The sequence below is a fragment of the Phacochoerus africanus genome, chromosome 1 (genome assembly GCF_016906955.1).
Source record: "Phacochoerus africanus isolate WHEZ1 chromosome 1, ROS_Pafr_v1, whole genome shotgun sequence".
Taxonomy (NCBI): domain Eukaryota; kingdom Metazoa; phylum Chordata; class Mammalia; order Artiodactyla; family Suidae; genus Phacochoerus; species Phacochoerus africanus.
Window position 1 is genome coordinate 274,844,878 of NC_062544.1, and position 20,914 is coordinate 274,865,791.

General features: G+C 43.2%; 1 protein-coding gene across 3 annotated transcripts in view; it reads right to left on the minus strand.

Annotated features, from left to right (window-relative positions):
- TIAM1 (TIAM Rac1 associated GEF 1) overlaps positions 1-20,914 on the minus strand; it is a 234,298-nt gene that overhangs the window by 31,322 nt on the left and 182,062 nt on the right. The window contains exons 16-19 of one of the 3 annotated variants that reach the window (XM_047795360.1): positions 18,627-18,730; positions 8,139-8,318; positions 6,448-6,516; positions 6,021-6,146 (exon numbers count right to left, since the gene is read on the minus strand). In XM_047795360.1, the coding sequence (XP_047651316.1) occupies positions 6,021-6,146; positions 6,448-6,516; positions 8,139-8,318; positions 18,627-18,730 (479 nt within the window). Of the gene's footprint in view, positions 1-6,020; positions 6,147-6,447; positions 6,517-8,138; positions 8,319-12,172; positions 12,515-13,647; positions 14,055-18,626; positions 18,731-20,914 lie in introns of those variants that run through there. The other 2 variants (XM_047795368.1, XM_047795378.1) reach the window with 2 other exon arrangements.

Here is a 20,914-nt window from a genome sequence, read left to right on the forward strand (position 1 = left end):
CTCTGCCTGAGCCTCCCCACGAATCAGCATCATTCACACCTGTCACAGCTTGTTTTTGCTAGAGGATGCCCTATCAGAAAGCGTATGGGCTTACACATTTGTGTAGTGGATACTGGATTTGGCTTTCTCGGTAATTACAGTCAAGATGTCACTGGTTTTCCAGACTTGTCTTTCAATGACCTAGCTGGGATGTTTGAATGTTAATGAGAAGGTAGATAGGACATTTTGAAAAAGACAGAAATGTCCTGAATTCTCTCATTAGTTCCTGTTGGGATATAGACGTGACAGAACAAAACAAACAAACAAAAAAAAGCAGAGAATGCACATTCCCCCCAAAATAGAAAATACCTTTCCCTGATGCTAATTGCACCCTCTTCAATGCCACACTTTCTTCCAGCAGGAGAAGATAAAAACAGAAGAAACAGGCTCACCCCTGGGAATTAGGAATCCTCTCCCAGCCCACACCCTCTGCCCTAAGAGGATCAAAACTAGGCAGAGCCCTTGCCTGTTAGGAATTTAACATGCCTGAGGTGGGATACTATTTATCCTACATATATAGATACTTTTTTTTTTTTTTGGCCATCCGAAGCATACAGACTTAACTGCCTCTTCGGCAACGCCAGATTCTTTAACCCACTGTGCCAGGCTAGGGAGCGAACCTGCGCCCTGGCACTGCAGACACCATTGATCCCATAGCCCCACAGCGGGGACTTCCATCCTATACACTTTATTTAAATATATGAAACAAGCCTTGGGAAAATATCTTTTATAGGTGTCACAATGAGTGAGTTTCATTCAGAAAGAGGTCCTGCTTAGTTAGGTTGAGAATTTAAAAGGTAGATTCCAAGCTAAAAAAAAAAAAGTTTTGGATTTGAGTGATAAATTGGTTTCCATACAGTGCAATTTATTGCATGAACAATGCAGAGAATTCTGATAGACGGTCCATTAACAAAAATAAGAAAAGGTTAATTATGAACCACACATGATTGGTAATCAGAGGCTTAAATTCATTCCCTACATGTTCTACTTTTCCTCCTTTTCAAGCCCCATCCCTCCCCAGACCTCACCCTCTTGATGGAGAGGGTATCAGGAAGGAGAGTCTGACCCTGTAGGTTTAGTCATCCTTTGAGTCACATTCAGTAACTAAATGAGAAACATTGTAGAAGAAAAAGCTCTAGGGAGTTCCCCAGTGGCCTAACGGATAAGGATCTGATGTTTTCAACTGCCCTGGTTCAGGTTCTAGCCCTGGCTTGGGAACTCCTGCATGCTACAGAACAGCCAAAAAAGCCCCAAACTAAAGACCAAAAAACCCCCCAAAATGGAGTTCCCATCATGGCTCAGTGGTAACAAACCCAACTGGTGTCCATGAGGATGAAGGTTGGATCCCTGGCCTTGTTCAGTGGGTTAAGGATCCAGCATTGCTGTGACCTATGGCTGTGGCTGCAGCATAGGCTGGCAGCTGCAGCTCCAATTCAGCCCCTAGCCTGGGAACTTCCACATGTTGCAAGTGCGGCCCTGAAAAGTGAAAAAAAAAAAAAAGAAAAGAAAAAAGAAAGAAGGAAAAAAGAAAAAGCTCTAAATGTAACCTCTCACTTTAGCCATATCAAGTCAGGCATTTAAACTTAATATTTACTAAGCTCTTACAATATTGCAAACACAGATGGAACATTAAGGTATTTATTCTTCTGGCCTTAAAAAAAGATCTCAGAGCACAAAGTATGCACAACCATGAGGGCTTTATACACAAAGTCTGCATTCTCCCTCTGTTCCCCTCCTGTGGGGCTTCACAGAGTTTCTTACGGGGTAAGGGACATGGCAGATTTTCAAAGGGGAAAATGATCAAAATTTATTCGACCTCAGAACCAATTTTTTTTCTAATACTACTTTAGCGCTACTATTGTATATGATGCAATTTGAACATTTTAACACATGTGTGTATTTTTGGCAAGTTTACCATCAGGATTTAAATGCAGCAGCAGTGGTGGAAGCTGATAGCAACAGGTTTAGGAATGAACACTGACTGTCCAGAAGCCAATGCAGAGGTGCCTGAGAGCAGCCCAGGGCTGAGAATACTCAATGTGCATCACCTCTTATGTCTTACAGGTAAATGGAGACTATCAGGTTATGCAATAAATCAGGGAAGCGAAGGTCAGGGAAGAAGTTTCCAGTGACATGACATTTAAGTGAAGGTCAGGGTGGAGGGGTCCACCAAAATGTAATTACATCAGTGACTGCCTCAGAGTGAACCTGCTAAAAGGATCATGCACCAACCCATCCATCCTCAGAACAACTCTGCTCATGATACGGTCATGTCCCTATCACAGTTCTGACACCTAAACTCTTCCAAGGGGTGGAGAAAATCTAACCCCAAAAAACTTGCCGCAAATCAAAAGCTGGCCAAATGCATATAATGAATGTTAGCTACTTTAGATTAAAACCAAGTGTTTTCAGGAGTTCCCGTCGTGGCTCAGTGGTTAACGAATCCAACTGGAAACCATGAGGTTGTGGGTTCGATCCCTGACCTCACTCAGTGGGTTAAGGATCTGGCATTGCCGTGAGCCGTGGTGTAGGCTGCAGACGCAGCTCGGATCCCGAGTTGCTGTGGCTGTGGTGTGGGCCGGCGGCTACAAATCCGATTAGACCCCTAGCCTGGGAACCTCCATATGCTGCAGGAGCGGCCCAAGAAATGGCAAAAAGACAAAAAAAAAAAAATTAAATAAAAATAAATAAAACCAAGTGTTTTCAGGTCTGAATTTTTATGTTCCACATTAAGCCACTTTTTCAATTAATTGACAAACCACTGGCAACTAGGGTGATCTACTGCCCTAATTCATTTGTCAATGAACCAAACTGTATTTCAAATGGACAGCGTGACTCACCACCCTGAGAAATGAACTAAACCCAAGCAATTTCCAAACACACACAAAAAGGCACTGTATGCAGTGGTTAGGGTTCAAGGGGTATGATGTCCACAACTTACTCTTAAATGGTTCAGGGAAAAAATTATATTCTCTATTTACACACACACATATATGAAATAGGAAGGGAGAGAAAGGATAAGGCAAATGTGATCCAATGTTAACATTTGGAAAATCTAGGAGAACAGTCTCTGGGAATTCTTTGTATTATTCTTGCAACCTTTCGGCAAGTCTGAAATTATATCCAAATAAAAATAGAGAACTATATATAATATATGTCCATATGCTTATGTGTATGAATGTGCATGTGCATTCTAAATAGCTCCTGCTGCAGAGGGACTGTGAAGAGATGTCACAGAAAAATACATTGAAGGGGCAGTCTTCACCTCAGATCCTACATGGCTGTGTATGTACAAACATGACACAGCCAGATTTCTGTACATCACAGAAGAGTCAAAGTGGATGGCAGCCCACACCTATGTGGACAACTGAAACCAAGGTCACCACAAATGCAAAAGTAATTCAGTGGGAAAGATCAAAGGAGAATCATTTCAAAAAATAGCACTAGAAAAATTAAGAAACTAAATATTCATGGGCAAAAAAAGTGACTTTCATACATCACACCAGATCAGAGACCTAAATATAAATCCCCACATTACAAACCTTCTAGGAGGAAACACAGGAGAAAATCTTTATGAGCCTAGATGAGGCAAAGAGTTCATAGATATGACACCAAAAGTACAACCCCCAAAAAGAACACACTTGAAAGTTGGATTTCAGGAGTTCCCATGGTGGCTCAGTGGTTAATGAATCCGACTAGGAACCATGAGGTTGCAGGTTCAATCCCTGGCCTTGCTCAGTGGGTTAAGGAACTAGCGTTGCCATGAGCTGTGGTGTAGGTTGCAGATGCGGCTCGGATCCTGCATTGCTGTGGCTGTGGTGTAGGCCGGCGGCTACAGGTCTGATTAGACCTCTAGACTGGGAACCTCCATATGCCGCAGGAGCAGCCCTAGAAATGGCAAAAAGACAAAAAGAAAAGTTGGATTTCAGTAATACCCGAAATTGGCTCTTTGAGAGACAATGTATGGCAAGAATAAAATATTTACAAATCATATATCTGCTAAAGGACTTATACATAAAATTTCCTAAGAACTCTCAAAACCCAGTAATAAGAAAACAAATGGAGTTCCCTTGTGGTTCAGTGGGTTAAAGATCCGTCACTGTCACTGCAGTGACTCAGGCTGCTGCTATGGTGCGGTTTTGATCCCTGGCCAAGAATCTTTCATGTGCTGTAGGAGCAGCCCAAAAAAGAAAAAAAAAAGGAAAAAAAATAGGACAATATGATAAATGGGCAAATGATTTGAACAGACACTTCACCAGGGAGGATATATTAGCACAAATTAACACATAAAAAGATACTTATTGTCATGTCATTGGAGAAATTAAAATTAAAGCCACAATGAGGTGCTACCACATACATGGCAGAGTGGCTAAAATGAAAAAGAGTGACCCAACCTCACTGTAAGAATGAGGAGGACCAGCTGGTGAGGCTGTGCACTGTACAACCATTTGGAAAACAGTGCAGCAGTTTCTTAAAAAGTTAAACATACACGTAACCATGGGATCCAAACATTCCATTCCTAAGTATTTACAGAAATGAAAGCATAGAGTCACACTATAACCTGTACACAAATGTTCACAGCAGCTTTATTATTATTATCAAAAACTGGAAATAACTCAAATGACCAAGAAAGGGAAAAGGATCACAAAATGTAGTCTATCCACGCAATGGAATACTAGTCAGCGATAAAAAAGTATAAATTATATTGGGTGTAACTCAATATAATTATGTAGTAAAAGATGCCATATAAAAAAAGTGTATAGGCGTTCCCATCGTGGTGCAGTGGGAATGAAGCCAACTAGGAACCATGAGGTTGCAGGTTTCGCTCCCTGGCCTCACTCAGTGGGTTAAGGCTCTGGGGTTGCCGCGAGCTGTGGTGTAGGTCGCAGACGTGGTTCGGATCTGGCATGGCTGTGGCTGTGGCGTAGGTCGGCAGCTGTAGCTCCAATTAGACCCCTAGCCTGGGAACCTCCATATGCGGCAGGTGTGGCGCAAAAAGAAGATTAAAAAAATAGTGTATATGCAATAATTATGTTCATCATCCTGATGGAGGTGATGGTTTCACAAGGGTACACATGTCAAAATTCACAAAACTGTACGCTTTAAATATATGCAGTGTATTGTATGTCAATTATGCCTTTTTTTTTTTTAACGGCCACACCCACAGCATATGGAAGTTCCCAGGCCAGGGACTGAATCGAGCCACAGCTGCCACCTATACCACAGCTGCAGCAATGCCGAATCCTTTAACCCACTGTGCCAGGCTGGAGACTGAACCCTCGCCTCTGCAGGGACCCAAGCAGCTGCCGTCAGATTCTTAATCCACTGCCCCATTGCGGGAACTCGATGAATCTGCTTTTTAAAAGTACGTGACGGTAACATGTAAGCCAACATCACTGTGCATGAATTAGTGAGCTGTGTCGACTGGAAACTTGGCACAGGAAATCTCTGCAATAAGGGAAAGCCAACCAAGGAGGAGGAAATAAGCTGCAAGCACCCTCACTGAGGTACAAGTCATAAATTCTCATTAAGGCTACAAGGACACTGTGTGCTGGAAGACTGTCTTCCGCCCAGATAACGATATGCATTTCTATTAACCAGTTTCCCAGAACAAGATAAATTAATTGGTTTATCAGCAAACCAAGAGTGCTCGTCTAATTTGCTAATAGCATGCAGGAAAGGACACTGCATACACAGAGCAAAAGCTGGGTGCATCTTCCAAAGCAGAAGCCAGAAGATACACCAGCTTAATGTATGTTGATGGCACTGCTTTTACCTTGGCCAGACAAGTGAGGCAGTCAGCTCCCCTCCCAGACCTCCCTTTAGGAGTGTGGACGCATCGACTGGCAGTCGGATGAAGACTCAACACCACGGCAACAGTGCCTCCTGGGACGTGCATTCAGGAGATTGGACTTGACCTTCAGCAGAGCCCACCCTGGACATCAGGAGGCAGCTATACACGACTTGAGGATGAGGCTTACCTTGAATTGATCAACTTTCTCAAGCTTTTCCAGATCAGGTACCAATCTCACTCCATCTTCCAGAGTTTTCAGGAATTCTACTTGAAACTCTACCATTTCAGTTAAATTTCCAAAGAGCACATCAAGCTGGAAAAGGCAAAGGAATTTCATCAACCCCATATTTCATGCGTGTGCTGAACTTTTATTTGCTTCTGAGGTCAAAGTTTTTCTAGCCACACTCATCAATTAAGGTTATGCTCCCACTACCCGAGCATGGGGCAGCTCTCCAAGTGCACGCCATGAGCTCCACAGGCAATCATTTGACCAATTTATTACAATTAAATGAATTCAAAATGCTCTCAGTGTTGTGTGTGCAACCTACACCTTCCTCGTCACCAGGTGAAGCTGCAGTGTGAGCCTCACAAAATACAGACAATTTCCACCATACCTCATCCTGGGTGAGAAAAGTTTCTTTTTGAAGAGGTTTTAGGTATCGCTCCATGAGACAGTTTAAGTCCTAAAGGTTGAAAGGATACCTGATTAGCACATCTAAAAGTCCACAAAGAATCAAAAACAAAAAAAACCAAACAAACAGAAAAAACAGATTATATTCCAAATGCTAACATTTCAGGCTTTAGGTCATCACGGTCCAAGAAAGCGAGTGAACCTTCTCTCAAAATATTTCAGGCTCTGTAAGCCATACAGTCTCTGTCACAACTATTTAACTCTGCGGCTGTAGCAGGAAAGTGGCACCAATATTACATAATTGTGGCTCTGTTCCAAATAAACAACAGTTTTACCAATAAAACTTTATTTGTAACAACAGGCAGAGAGCTGGATCTGGCCCAAAGGCTAGATAACTTGCTGACTTCTGACTTAAAGACTGAAATAGACCATTAAAAACAGAAACTCTCTGTTGTAACATACAACTAAATATAACTAAATTATGTAATTAAAGAGGTATATATAATTATGCGATTAACATAGATGAATTATGTAGTTATAAGAATATGTTATAAATTATACAGTGTTGAAGTAACTTTCTGGGTCCCAGATGGAACCACTCCTGTCTTGAGTATCATGTCAGCAAACTGAATTTAGATCATTTTTGTAGCTCATCAATACAATTGACGAGAGTGCAGTATATCCAATCAGCCAATTTCCAAATGCCAAGCCAACTCTAGGCCTTCTCATCCCACCCAAGGTTGACCACGTGGCCGCAGCCAATCAGATATTTTCTATTTGTCCCTTCCTTGTTCTCTATCCTGTAAAAGCGTCTTGCCTTCTGTCCCATTTTGCCCGTCTACAAATGGACCGTCTACTTCATGAATAAAAAAAAATTTTTTTTGTCTTTTTAGGGCCACAACCGCGGCACATGGAGGTTCCCTGGCTAGGGGTCGAATGGCAGCTGCCGACCTACACCACAGCCACAGCAACTGGGGATTTGAGCTGCTCTGCAACCTACACCACAGCTTACGGCAATGCCAGATCCTTAACACATTGAGCAAGGCCAAGGATCAAACCTGCATCCTCATGGATGCTAGTCAGATTCATTTCCACTGAGCCACAAAGGGAACTCTTTTTAAAAAAAGGTTTTTTTTTTAATTTTTCATGAATAAAATTTTAAAGTTTGCTTGTATCACTTCTAAATTGTCTTCTTTAATCATTTTTCAATAGTTGCATATATTATAAATTACCTAAGGAACAAATCACATAGTTCTAGGAACACAACTTAATATCAGAACAAAGGATAACATAAAAGAGATTTGCTATCCTTCTGCCTAGATTCAAAGTAGATTTTGAAGACAGTACTCCTTAAATGTGTCAAAAACCAATTCCATTTTAATATCAGCTCAACAGCACCTTTGGAAGGTTGAAAGGTAACATTCCCTATCGTCCTGAGTCAGTCGAACAGTTACCTATAGCAATACGTTGCTATGAGAATGATGTGCTTCCTTAAACCACAAAGGGCGATCATAACATTCAGAATCAAGGCCACGTTCCTTTGGAACGACCAAGATTCTTTTCATTACCGGGATCTGGCTTTGCTGCTCGTCAGCATCAGTATAAACACACAGCATTCACCCTGCACAAGGATGGAAGGGAGGATGCAGGCAGGGCAGGCTGGGGAAGACGTACTTTCACGTAGGTGCGCTCCGTCTCCAGGAGCTCACAGATGACCTTGCGCAGCTTATCGGCGTCCGTGAGCTGTCTCATGGTGGCCAGCTGAGGCCCAGCGGAGTCCTGGGGGGACGGGCTTGGGTCAGAGGGGTTCATCTCATGCAGACTGCGGCAAAACGCGGCCACCTGTTCCGTGCTCTGAAGAGCACAGTTGAAAAGGCAAGGCAGACCCAGTCATTCCTCACTAGAGAGACTTGCCTGACATCTGTCCATCCCAAAGATGTTCTTCGTGATTAATGAACTGCCACGCACAAATCGCATCTCTGTTTCCCCAAATTGCTCCACACATCTGAGAGCTCACTGAGTGATGGAAACAACCGTAACAACTGCTGACAAATACTGAGTGATCACGGCAGGCCGGGCATCGGTCGGATGCATTTAATCCTCCCACATGGGGAAGGCTCTTATCATTCCTAGGTAACAGTTAAAATAACGGAGGCCCAGAGAGGTTACGTAACTCATCCAAGGTTGGCATTGGTGGAGGTTAAAGTACATTCCATGCAGGCAATTCTTAAACACAGAGGAAAGCAGCTAACGTCAAGTTGACTCCTCCTCATTAGCATATTACCTTTCCCTCATTAGCATATCCCAAAGGGAAGGAAGCGCAGAATAAAGACAAAACAAGGACATGGGAAATCGGGAACCTAACAAGGATGCATTAGCAGCAATGTCATGATAGGAAAGAGCACAGCCAGGACCCACATCCACATAATTGCTAATCTCATAATTATTAATCCTCTTAAGGTTACACAGCTGATTTCTGGCTAGCACTGGTCTCATGTGCCAGGGTATATCAGTCATCCATCAGTGGCACTGAGACAGGCTGGGAGCCGGGAGCTGGGACCCTCTGCTGCAGCGCTTGCACCTGGACATCTCTTCCGAGGAAGAAAATACAGAAAAACTATATGGAACTAAAAATAATTCTGTGCATGCACAGTTGGGGCAAGTTCTGGACAAGAAGACACAAAAAGATCAAAAAACCCAACTGCTACTTCTGAAGAGCTTGGAGCAAAAGCAGGATGGTGGAGTAAAAGCAGGGTAATGCCCACGCCTCCCTGCATACAACACCCCCAAAGGGGTGGGCAAATGACCTCAGCCACCCCTCTGGCCCCACCTCTGAACCTGCCCCCTACCCTCACTCACTCCATGTAAGGAACCAGCTCCTCCCTCCTCTGGGTGCAAACAGGAGAAACTGTTACTTGTTTCTGTCCCCCCACTTGCTGTAGCAGGGGCTGGGAATAAAGCCTTGTCTGAATTTCTTGTCTGGCCTCTTACCAATTTCTATTGATGAAGGAAGGCCAAGAACCCTGGTCAGTTACAGCACTGTTCAATGTTGCCTATGGATGGGAGTTCCTATGGTGGCACAGCAGTAATGAACCCAGCTAGTGTCCACGAGGGTTCCATCCCGGGCCCCGCTCAGCAGGTTAAGGATCTGGCATTGCCATGAGCTGTGGTGTAGATCACAGACGCAGCTCTGATCTGGCGTGGCTGTGGCCGTGGCCTACACCAGCAGCTGTAGCTCCAATTCAACCCCTAGGCTAGGAACCTCCATATGCCATAGGTGTGGCCCTAAAAAGACAAATATATATATATATATATATATATTCCCTATGGAATCAGACTTTCAGACACTGAATATACCCACAAAGAATTCTCCTTTTGGTCACTAATGAACAATTCACCAAAATAGGCTGAACTCTATATATGTGAATTATATCTCAAAAGGGCTGTTAAAAAAGAAAGACTATTTGTTTCTAGTCAAAGCTTGTTTCTGTAGAAATAAACAGTTTTAGTTAGTTATGCTACAATTTCACTAACTCAATGGCATCATCAAATATGCAGTTAAGTGTGGCTTTGTCTTAATTCGAAAGGGACAAGTAGATGCATTTTAACAAAGATGCCCACACATCTTTCAGATGATCTGACACTAACTCTAATAGGCACCTGCATTATAACACAGGCATTATGAGAGCAGGGTGTTACCAAAATGAAAATCCCATGGAAAGACCATGATAACCGATGACAGCTGAAGTGCCCTGCCCTTCAGCTAATCCCAAACTCTCCTTTGTCACTTTGATTTGTCACACGCCAACACAACACATGTAAAACTGGCACCTTCACTTACGCCACGCTTGTCTAAATGCCCCAGTGATAACCACAGCTGCCTGTCCTTTATGTGCAAATAAATATCATAGCTATTATTCACCACACATAAATCCATCACTGCATTCCCCTCAAGACAGAGGAGACCTTTCTGCAGTTTTATCACTTACACAGGCTGCCATGTGAAATCTGATGTCCTCACAGGGTTATACCCAGGATGTCCCAGTTTTTAAGAAAAGACAAGCCATAACCTTGGGACTCTTGACGCATATCAAAGGCAGGAAATTCAACACACATTCCCCTTTGTGCTCCCAACCCACACCAGGCTGACTTGTTGCCCTTCTCGGCACTTTCTGGTTATAATTCATGAGAAGCGTGGTATGGAATTTCTGGGTTTTCATTCTCTCTGTTTCACCACAAATACCCTGAGGTTTCCATTTGTAAGAGTGTGAGTAGGGTTTCTGACTTGGCCTGTGTCAAGTCCAACACCTCTAAGGTCTGGTATTTTGAGTGTGAAGCAAGTCCACCAGGAAAGCTCTGGTTAGTGGGATGTGGGCTTGGGCATTAGCGGTCCACGCTTAGCCATCGCCTACCCAACCTCGTCTCAAACAGCCAGGTTCCTCACCTTCCTCCTGACACACCCCGCCTGAACCAAGTTCTAGATTACATTAGGAAATACCCTGTGCATCCCAGGGGATGCCTAAAAATTCCCATGAGTGTTCTATAGAGAGTTCAGAGCCTTTAAGGATCCCTCCCTTACAAGACCCATTCCAAAGCTAGGACGGATTTAGCCAGAGGGTCTCTGAAGTTGACAAGGGGGCAAGGCAGTTTCTCCACGGGCACCCCTGTTCTCCGATTCCAAGTATAAACTCTCGGGTTTATTACAAGGAACAGGGTCATTTTTTTTTTTTTTTTTTACTTTTCCTCAAGGAAATAAGTATTTACTGCATATTATTAGTGATTATATTTTACAGCAAAATTAAACTAAATATATACACTTTTCACCAACAGAAAGTGGGCATCAAGGTATCCATCAAATTTATATGCTGAACTGAAGTCTTGTTTTCAGAATTCAGCAGTCAATCATGATTTGGGTCCAGGGCCACCAATCCAGGATTTCAAATAGTTTTTTTAAACTGGAACATAATTTTTTTTTACTGGAAATTCAATTTAATAAAATACATTTAAATAAAAATACACAGAATTCAAGGACCTACTGTACAGCACAGGGAGCTATACTCCCACCTTGTAACAACCTGTAATGGGAAAGAATCTGAAAAAGAATATATGTATATATATTTTATATATTATAAAGAATATATATATACATGAACATAGATATATAACTGAATCACTTTGCTGTACCCTTGAAACTAACACAATATTGTAAAGTAACTATATACTTCAATAATAAAAGAAGATCTTAAAAAAAAAATTGAAAAACCCGTTATACTGTGTATACGGTCAAGGAGTGTTATCTATAAGGCTCTTAATGAAATTTTTGCTTGGAAACAATTAACTTCGAAGGTGTCATCAAGTTTGAGAATTTTGTTTTACTAAAATATTATCCCCTCCCCCCACCAAAGGTCCTTAGAAGCAAAGATGACATGCAGATTATCTTTAGAATACCTCTCATTGAGAGAGTTTACTTGTCGTGGCCCAGTTTTTAAGTCCCCCTGCCCCCACCCCGTAGCCAAACTTCTTTGCATCAGCACCTATCAGACCTTCCCCGTGGAGCTTAGCCAGGACCCAGGATGCAGGAGGAGTTGAGGGCAGTGCTTTCCCTGCCCCGTCCCTGCGCGTTCCATGGCATCCTGGTCATTGACACACCAAGAGCTATGGCGCGAAGTGCCCAGAAAGGGAGCTGCCAGGAGAGGGCCTCAACCTACCTCTGTAAAGTAGCCCATTTCCTCCTGCCATGGTCCTGTTCACCTCTGTCTATTGGGTCCTCAAGCAGGGAGAGGTTTGTACGTGGAGAAACCCTGCCTGCTCTCTTCCTAGCCATCCTTCGCACACGAGGCAAGTTTCCTGGAATTGGTACTGCAATCAGTCACCCTGGAAACGGAAAGCACTTATGGGCATTTCCGAGCTGCCCGTTTAAAACTCTTAAAAGGGGGAGCAGCGCTGTTCCACTGTCAGGACCAAGAATTATCCACCCAATAGACACAGATGCACAGGACAATGGCAGGAGGAAATGGGCTACTTTACAGAGGTCTGCATGAAATGCAGTGTTTATAATATCGCTTTCTTCCTGTGGGAGATGAAAAGAAAGTACAAAAGGGGCGGCGGGGGGGGGGGGGGGGGGAGGCTTTTAAGTACACACTATCAACCCAAGCTACCCAGCTGTTAAAGCTCTTCCTGTTATGCAACCACGAAAGGCAACTTCTATCTCAGGATGAGTTCAGAGTTCTAAAACTGTTCTTTGTGTCTCACCATTTTAACACTTCCCACAGATTTAAAAGGGTCCAGGGGGCCCTGAAATCTTTTTTGGGAGACAAACACCAAAGTAACACACTCCGTAATTTCAGAGGCCATCCCATCCAACGGTCATCCCTACAGTTCTGTCGTCTCTTCGGTCTCCTTTTGCACAAACTTTGAAGACACATCCAAGAGTAAAGGCTTCCTTGAGTGAATCAGGTGTATTCACCATCCACGTTCCAATTTCATTAAATGACACAAAATCCGATGGGCGACAGACTCTGATATTAACATTAAGCTATTAAAAAGGCTTCATCTGATTTTAAGTTATTTCTCCCCATGAACCCACTAAAATTTGTTCTTATTGGAGAGGCAAGTTACCACGGGAATTGACATACACAATATAGGTCAGTTGATGTTAAATCAGTAACACTTTCCCTGAGCCAACACGTCTCAATCCACCTTCTTCTCAAGTAAGCAGAAATGAAGTCAAAAGCACTTAAAACTTGATAGGAGGCTGAACATCCTTCCTCCAAAAATGCTCGCTGAACACTTAGGCTATGGGATCGGAGGTGGGGGTGGGGAGACTTACCGCACAGATAACCCCAATATGTCCAAAATCTCAACACCCAAAAGAAAGACGGCAAGACTCAAATGACACTTAATTTTAAAAATAATAACCACCATCCACCTTTCTGTCATTGAGAAATGAAAAAATAGATAACGTGCAAAGATTGGGGGTAAACTCGACTTCACACCAACTACGAGTGCCCCACCCCCCTGCTAAAATATATATTCTCCATCAGCAAGGGGATCTGGAGGGCAGGCGGTGGCAATCTGGGGACATGGGACAAGCATAATCACCATCGTCTGAATTGAAAACAAATGGGCTAGAAAAGTCAGAACATAAAGAAAGCTAGCAAGACAGAATTCACACAGTGCTCACCAGATGTAGCGTCCGATACACAGAATCACAGGACTTGCCATTGTTTTCAGTCCTGGGCTTGCGCTTTATTTTCCACAAGGCAGACATCGTCAGGAACGTATTCTCATGATAATTCTACCTCCCGAGGCATTCCGCACAGAAACAGAAGTTTCTTAAAATACTCGGAGAGCCCCGATTGCCTTCTGGCTCCTGGGAGAGGCGCCCTTCCATCGAGACAGCCCATGCCAGCTCTGCCACCAAGACCTACGGCTGCATCTCAATTCAGAAAGGACAGCGCCTGTGTGACCCGACAGCAGCCCCCACTAACCCCACCCCGTGCCCTCTGGGAGGGTGTCAAAGGCTGACCCCGTGGATGAGAATCCGTGCTTTGGTGTCACCTGGCTAAACAACATAAGTTCCAGAAAGGGAGGGCGAAAGAGGCAAGGAAACAATGCAAAAAAAAAAACCAAAAAAACAAAAAAACCCACCTCCCTAGGATGGGAGCGCCTCTACTCTGCAGACCAAGATCAGCTGATTGGCTGGCATTCTGCACTGCACAGGAATATTAAACCCGCCCAGCTCAAACAACTTTGAAGACACCCCTTGCAGAGTCGGGAGCAGGCACTGAAAACCGTTTTGTTTTTTTTTTAACTGTTTATATTTTCACATGTCCCCCCAATGCTTTGTTATAAAAGCAGACCTTTCCGAGACAATAACAATTTAGATTAAAAAGAAAAAAGAAGGCTTTCCAGTTGGAAGAAGGGCTCTGAAAGTTATTCTTACGCCTTGGCTAAGTGGAAAAGGCAATCCCAGCTGCCAGGGGGTCTGGAATGCAGGACAGGACTGCCCTGAGCTAATTATCATTCATTTCCAGAGACAAGAGTTTTCCATGAGAAGCAGGGAAACAAGTAACCAGGGCTGAGGAGGCCCCTTGTGGTTGTCACCCACAGTCAGAAGAGGAAGGAGGTGGCTTACAAAGAGAAAGGCTGCCAGACTGCCCCTCTGGTGTGAAAGCCCAGCCCCCACCCGGAGGATGTGACATTCCAGGGCCACCACCGCTCAATAAGAAACTCGCAATTACCCACTTGCTCAACCCCAAAAGACCATGGGTAGCAAAAACTGCTATCCAAACAAAAACAAAAACAAAAACATAACATATACACACTCACACACACAACCAATATTCATTCTCTTTATCCTGCCCAATATTTTATCGAACAATTCATTTAGGAAGAACAGCGAAAATATTAAACAAACAAATCAACAGCCCTCGTGTACTCAGCTAGATAAAAAAAAAGATTCCTTGTTTCATTTCATTTATCCATTTGATCGTTTGTCTATTTATTCATTAATTTTTACATTCTACACTCAGCCTGGTGCATTCAAATTAAGGTTAAATCATCCCTCTGTTTTTAAGACAGCTTATAACTTAAATAGCAATGTTCTGTTTATTTTGAAGAAAAATTACACACTGATCCAGGAGCTGCATCCAAAAATACTTAACTTTCATCAAGAAACTTAAGACATCTGCTTGCTCTTACTTTAAATCATAAAGACACCCACAAAGCTTAAGCACTAGGAAAATATTTAAGTGGCTAATGAGTATACAGTTGGCCCTTGGACAATTTAGGAGTTCGAGGTGCCAATCAAATACACAGTCAAATATCCACATATAACTTTTTCTGCCCTCGGTATACATGCACTTTCTCCATATCTAGGTGATTCTTCTGTATCCATGTGGGTTCTGCATCTATGGATTCAACCAGCCACAGGTCGGTAGTACTATTTACTATTGGAAAAAAATCCACCTATAAGTGGGCCCTCACAGTTCAACTCGTGCTGTTCAATGTTCAGCTGTGTATCTAAATTGGTTTATACTGCCACTAATTAAATCCTTTTTTTTTTTTTTTCTGAAACCTGGTATGTAACACCAGACCTTAATAATATGGCCAGAAGGCAGTTTTAGCAAAGCAACACAGAGCCTTGTTCTGCCATCTCAGAGCTGTGTGACTTTCAGTAAGTTGCTTACCCTCTCTGTTCCGATATTGTCATTTATAAAAAGGGAGAATAACAGTCTCTCTCTCTCAGGGGTATTATGAGGACGAGATGGAACAGTACCCAATATATACAAGACACCACATAAGGGGATTAGCTCTCACTTGTCACTAATAACACACAGTAGGACCCAGTCTCCAGGAACCATTTGCCTGATTTAAGGTTTTTGCTTGCAGAGAGCCTAAGTGAGAAATTTAACTCATTCAAGACTATTTTATTTAAATAACTGGGAAACAGGCCAAAATAAAGAAGCTAAAATCTGAGCCAACATGAGGAGTGTTTTCAGGCACAGAATAACCAAATGCTCCCTACATCCAACCTGGAAAAAAAGGATTATGACCCGATGGTGTCCATGAGCCCACTGTATGACCTTAAAAACATTCAGATCATCCTCCAAAACTGCTGTCATAAATTTGAAAAAATTCTCTTTTACAGAGACCCCACTGTGCATGTCCACAGTGAGCCAGGCCTGCTCTTGTACTTGACCCTGTTTGTTCTAAGCACGGTTTCGGGGTCTTGTTCTCTGGAGAAAGAGCCATGAAGTCAGAGAGGCACCTGGGGTCAGTCGACAAAACCCTGGGGCCTCTTCCTTCCTTTCTGCTGCCAGAACCTAACATTACAGAGCACGCTGTTTAGGACCTCATGACTCATTATATTTCAAATAGAAACAACCTCTTAAAATCCAGGAGGGCAACCCTAGACTATTACAGAGAGGTAAAAATGATCCAAGTTAAGAAGCATTCAGAAATAAATGTCTTGGAGACAGGAAAATGAGCTGTCTCCCCGAGTCAAAGTAGAAACTGAGAATTCACATTTTTAGTTTTGGTAACAGACCAATCTCATCAATATCTTTCAAAATATCTTACTTAGCATGGAAATATGTTTCTCTTGAGGGCTACTCACCCTCCCCCAAATCCCTGAACAAGTAGGTAAGAGGCCACAGAAGTAAAAAGCAACTAAAAAGTAACATCAAGCAAGTCTGGGGTGGGGGGGAGAGGGAGGTTTGGCTTTAAATGAAACGTCTATTTTCATTTACTGGCTTTTTAATTAATCACCAACACAAAGTCTTTCAGGTGATACATATTACATTTATAAACATTAAAACTACTTTCGAATAGTAAATTTTTTACTGTGTCCAACTTAGACAGTGATGATGCTATGATGGCAAAAGAGAAGCACGTGGGAAAAAGCAATGCCAATGACAGCCAAACATATGTCCTCAAGGAAGTCCTACAAATAAGGCAGAAAGAGGCAGAAAAGTATACACAGGGAAATTCAGGGTTTTGAAAGAATTGTTTGTATTTAAAGAATGTATTTCCATTATCAATACTGGTTATGTTATTTGACCCACCTAATCAGCCACTCGCTGGGCAAAGGCAGGAATCGCCTTGATATTACAGATGAGAAAACAAAGGTGTAATTTAAAATTATATGATTTGCTCAGGCTAAGTGATTGGTAAATGTTGAGGAAAAGAACAGGAAGTAGGTAGAGAAACCAACATAAATATGTAACCAACATTCTGGAAAAAATGAAAAAATACGGAAACATCATCACACAATTGTTTTTGCTAAGGAAGCGTGTATTATTTTTATTTATTATTATTATTTTCTTTTCCCAGCTGCACCTGTCGCATATGGAAGTTCCCAGGCTAGAGGCCTACGCCACAGCCACAGCAACACCAGATCCTTCACCCACTGAGCGAGGCCAGGGATCGAACCCACATTCTCACAGAGACTACACTGGGTTCCTAACCTGCAGAGTCACAGTGGGAACTCTGAGAAGGGTCTTTCAGATATAGGTCACAGAGTTTTAAAATTATTATACTTTGGGGACTGTGATGAGAAGAGGTAATTGACACATGGAAGTTTTTAGGAAGTGGAATAAAAGCATGATGAATTATGGAAGACAGATTCACAGTGACACCAAAGGGCCAGAATAAGAACTCTGGGAGTTCCCATCGTGGCTCAGCGGTTAAGGAATCTGACTAGGAACCATAAGGTTGAGGGATTGATCCCTGGCCTTGCTAGTGGGTTAAGGATCCGGCATTGCCATGAGCTGTGGTGTAGGTCGCAGATGCAGCTTGGATCCTGTGTTGCTGTGGCTGTGGTGTAGGCCGACGGCTGCAGCTCTAATTGGACTCCTAGCCTGGGAACCTCCATATGTTGTGGGAGCCGCCCTAGAAAAGGCAAATGGACGAAAAAGACAAAAAAGACAAAACAACAAAAACAAACAAAGTTCTGTCACAGTGCCCAACAAGCTGAGTGACGTTGTATTTAGATTGATAAAATGACTATTTCTTTCCCCTTAATGTAAAAGATGCTCACCTTTCATAAGAGCTGAACAGAGATAACACAAAAGCAGTTCATTACAGGCACCATGAGTAGCAAGAAAGTATAACTGACCCAATTGTGTGCATTTTGGATGCCATTTCATCATATGCAAATGGAAACATAAGAAGCAAACAGGAGGCGTTCCCGTTGCGGCTCGGCAGAAACGAATCTGACCAGCATCCATGAGGACACAGATTGGATCCCTGGCCTTGCTCAGTAGGTTAGGGATCTGGCACTGCCGTGAGCTATGGTGTAGGTCGCAGACACGACTTGGAATTGGCGTTGCCGTGGCTCTGGTGTAGGCCAGTGGCTACAGCTCTGATTTGACCCCTTGCCTGGGTATCTCCATATGCTGTGGGTGCAGCCCTAAAATTTTTTTTTGATGAAAACTAGGCTTTAATCATTAAGAGTGAGCTCTGCCCTATTTTCTCACCTCTGGGCTTGTTCTCAAGGCTATAATTTGGATTTCAGATCCTATTTAGCGACATCTCAGAAGTAAAAACACTCTGGTCCCATGGAGGGGCCTTGTAACCACATACAGCTGCAGAGGTGATGTGTCAGCTGTGATTCTTCGGTGGTTCAAGACATGGGATGTGAAAATGGAAATCTCTCACCTTGCTGCTGTGATCAGTCTCATCGGAGGACTCCAAGTCTGGCCCTTCGGTCTCCTCGGGAGCAGTCTCGGCACCACTGCCCTGCTCACTGCAGAGGCTGGGCCCTGCAAGATGAAATCAAAAGAACAGCTGGGTCAGCATGTGTGGTGATTACTAAAAGCGCTGCCAGTGCAAGGAAGTATAGGGTCAAGTTCATGACATGTACATATATTGTTAGACCTTCCAAGTATGTGCTCCATGACCTTGGTTCAATAAATGTTACTTGTGTTGTTTTTGTTGATACCATCATTTTATAGTATAGCATTATTTGTAATACACATTTGATAATATAATAATTGCTATGCACTGCATGTATATATCCCCCCACCGAATTCATATGCTGAAGCCCTAATTCCCAATGTGACTGTATTCGGAGATGAGGCTTTTGGGAGATAATTACGTTTAGATGAGGTCTTATGGGTGGGCTTCCACAGTGGGGTTCGTATCATTACAAGAGGAGAAAGAGAAACCAGAGCCCCCCTTCCCTCACAGCTCCCCATGTGAGGATATGGAGAAAATGCAGCCATCTGCAAGCTAGGACAGTCCTTAGCGGGAACCTTGAGCTTGAACTTCCTAGCCTCCAAAACTGTGAGATATAAATATCTATTGTTTAAGCTCCCCAGTCTGTGGTATTCTGTCACAGCAGCCCAAACTAAGACAATAATTTCAACTATATATAATAAAATTTAAATGACTTGATTTAACTGATTCATAATCAACAAATTAATTGCTGGATTTTGAATGAACTATTCTGAGAAGAACATTAAAAAAAAATACCTGTTTTGGGAGTTCCTGTTGTGGCTCAGTGGTTTAAAAACCCAACATAGCATCCCTGAAGATGCTGGTATGATCCCTATCTTGCCCAGCGGGTTAAGGATCTGGCATTGCCATAAGCTGTGGCATAGGTCACAGATGCAGCTCAGATCTGGCAATGTGGTGTACGCCTACAGCTGCAGCACTATTCAGCCCCTAGCCTGGGAACTTCCATATGTCACAGATTTGATTGTAAACAAACAAACAAAAACTATTCTGGGGAGCTCCCTGGTGGTCTAGTGGTTAGGAATTTGGTGCTCTCACTGCTGTGGCCCAGGTTTGATCCCTGGTCTGGGAACTGAGATCCCACATCAAGCCATTGCATGATGTAGCCAAAAAAAAAAAAAAAAAAACCAAAACCAAACAAACCTTAAAAACTATTTCATATCAATCATGTGGTCAACCTTAACATAACACTTACTTTCCCCATCATATTCTGTGCAAGAGTGCAGGCACCTTTCTTTCCTATTTTACCAAGTCTCTATTTCTGTGGTTAGCTACAGTGGCTCCTGGCACTGGGGAAGAGAAAGTTAAAATCATTTTCCTCTGGCGGGCCACTCAAATTTAAAGAGCCTCTGGAATGCCTGGGGGATCATGTTATACAGATTCGGATTCAACAGGCACGGGGCGGGACCTATGACCGCATTTCCTACAAGCTGGTATCAGGCGACACTGCAGGTCCGTGGCCCACACTAGTAATCACAAGTCTCCAGGATGTTTACAAACTTCTAGCTAGTCTCTCAAGAGAGTGGTTTGATGACCATTATTATAGAATCTGCCAGGCACAGGGTCAGGAACGACAGCACCATCACTGTAACTCAGAAGAGAGAGAAGGAAAGAGTGAAAAGAAACAGGGAGGGGAAGAAGATGCTTTCTGATTCTGGATGAAAGTGTCTGTCTACAAAGAGGCCCCGTTGCTCCAGTGATACCATTAGAGTCATAAGCTGCCACCTGGCATCTCTTTCTGATCGAAGCCTAGGCGGGCTGGAAAACTAAGGGAAAAAGCCAACTCCTGAGCAAACCTTGCTCCGGGGCTGGGTCTGTGGTCCCCTTCCCCCTCCTCTGGAATGAAGCTGAAGCACCAATCAGCCAAGGCCCTTTGAATGGCTTGTAAGTTTCTGTCTATTTCCCCTCTCCTTTGCTCTGGCTCTATGATTTTTTTGCACTTCTTTTAATGACTTGCTCACTCTATGCTACGGTGGGAGCCGACAAATAAAGAAGCTCAGTTAACTTGATGGGCCATCAACCATGTCACACTGTCACCTCTGGAGGGAACAAAAGTGACCAAATAGTTGAAATGGGGACCATGCCCTAGATGCTGGGGCCAGAAGAAGGGGACGAGTTGATGGCCAGTGTGCAGGAGCTGACAAGACCATTTAGGGACGCTGCCGTAACAGCGCTGAGCTCTACGATGGCAGGAACCACAGCTCCCTGAG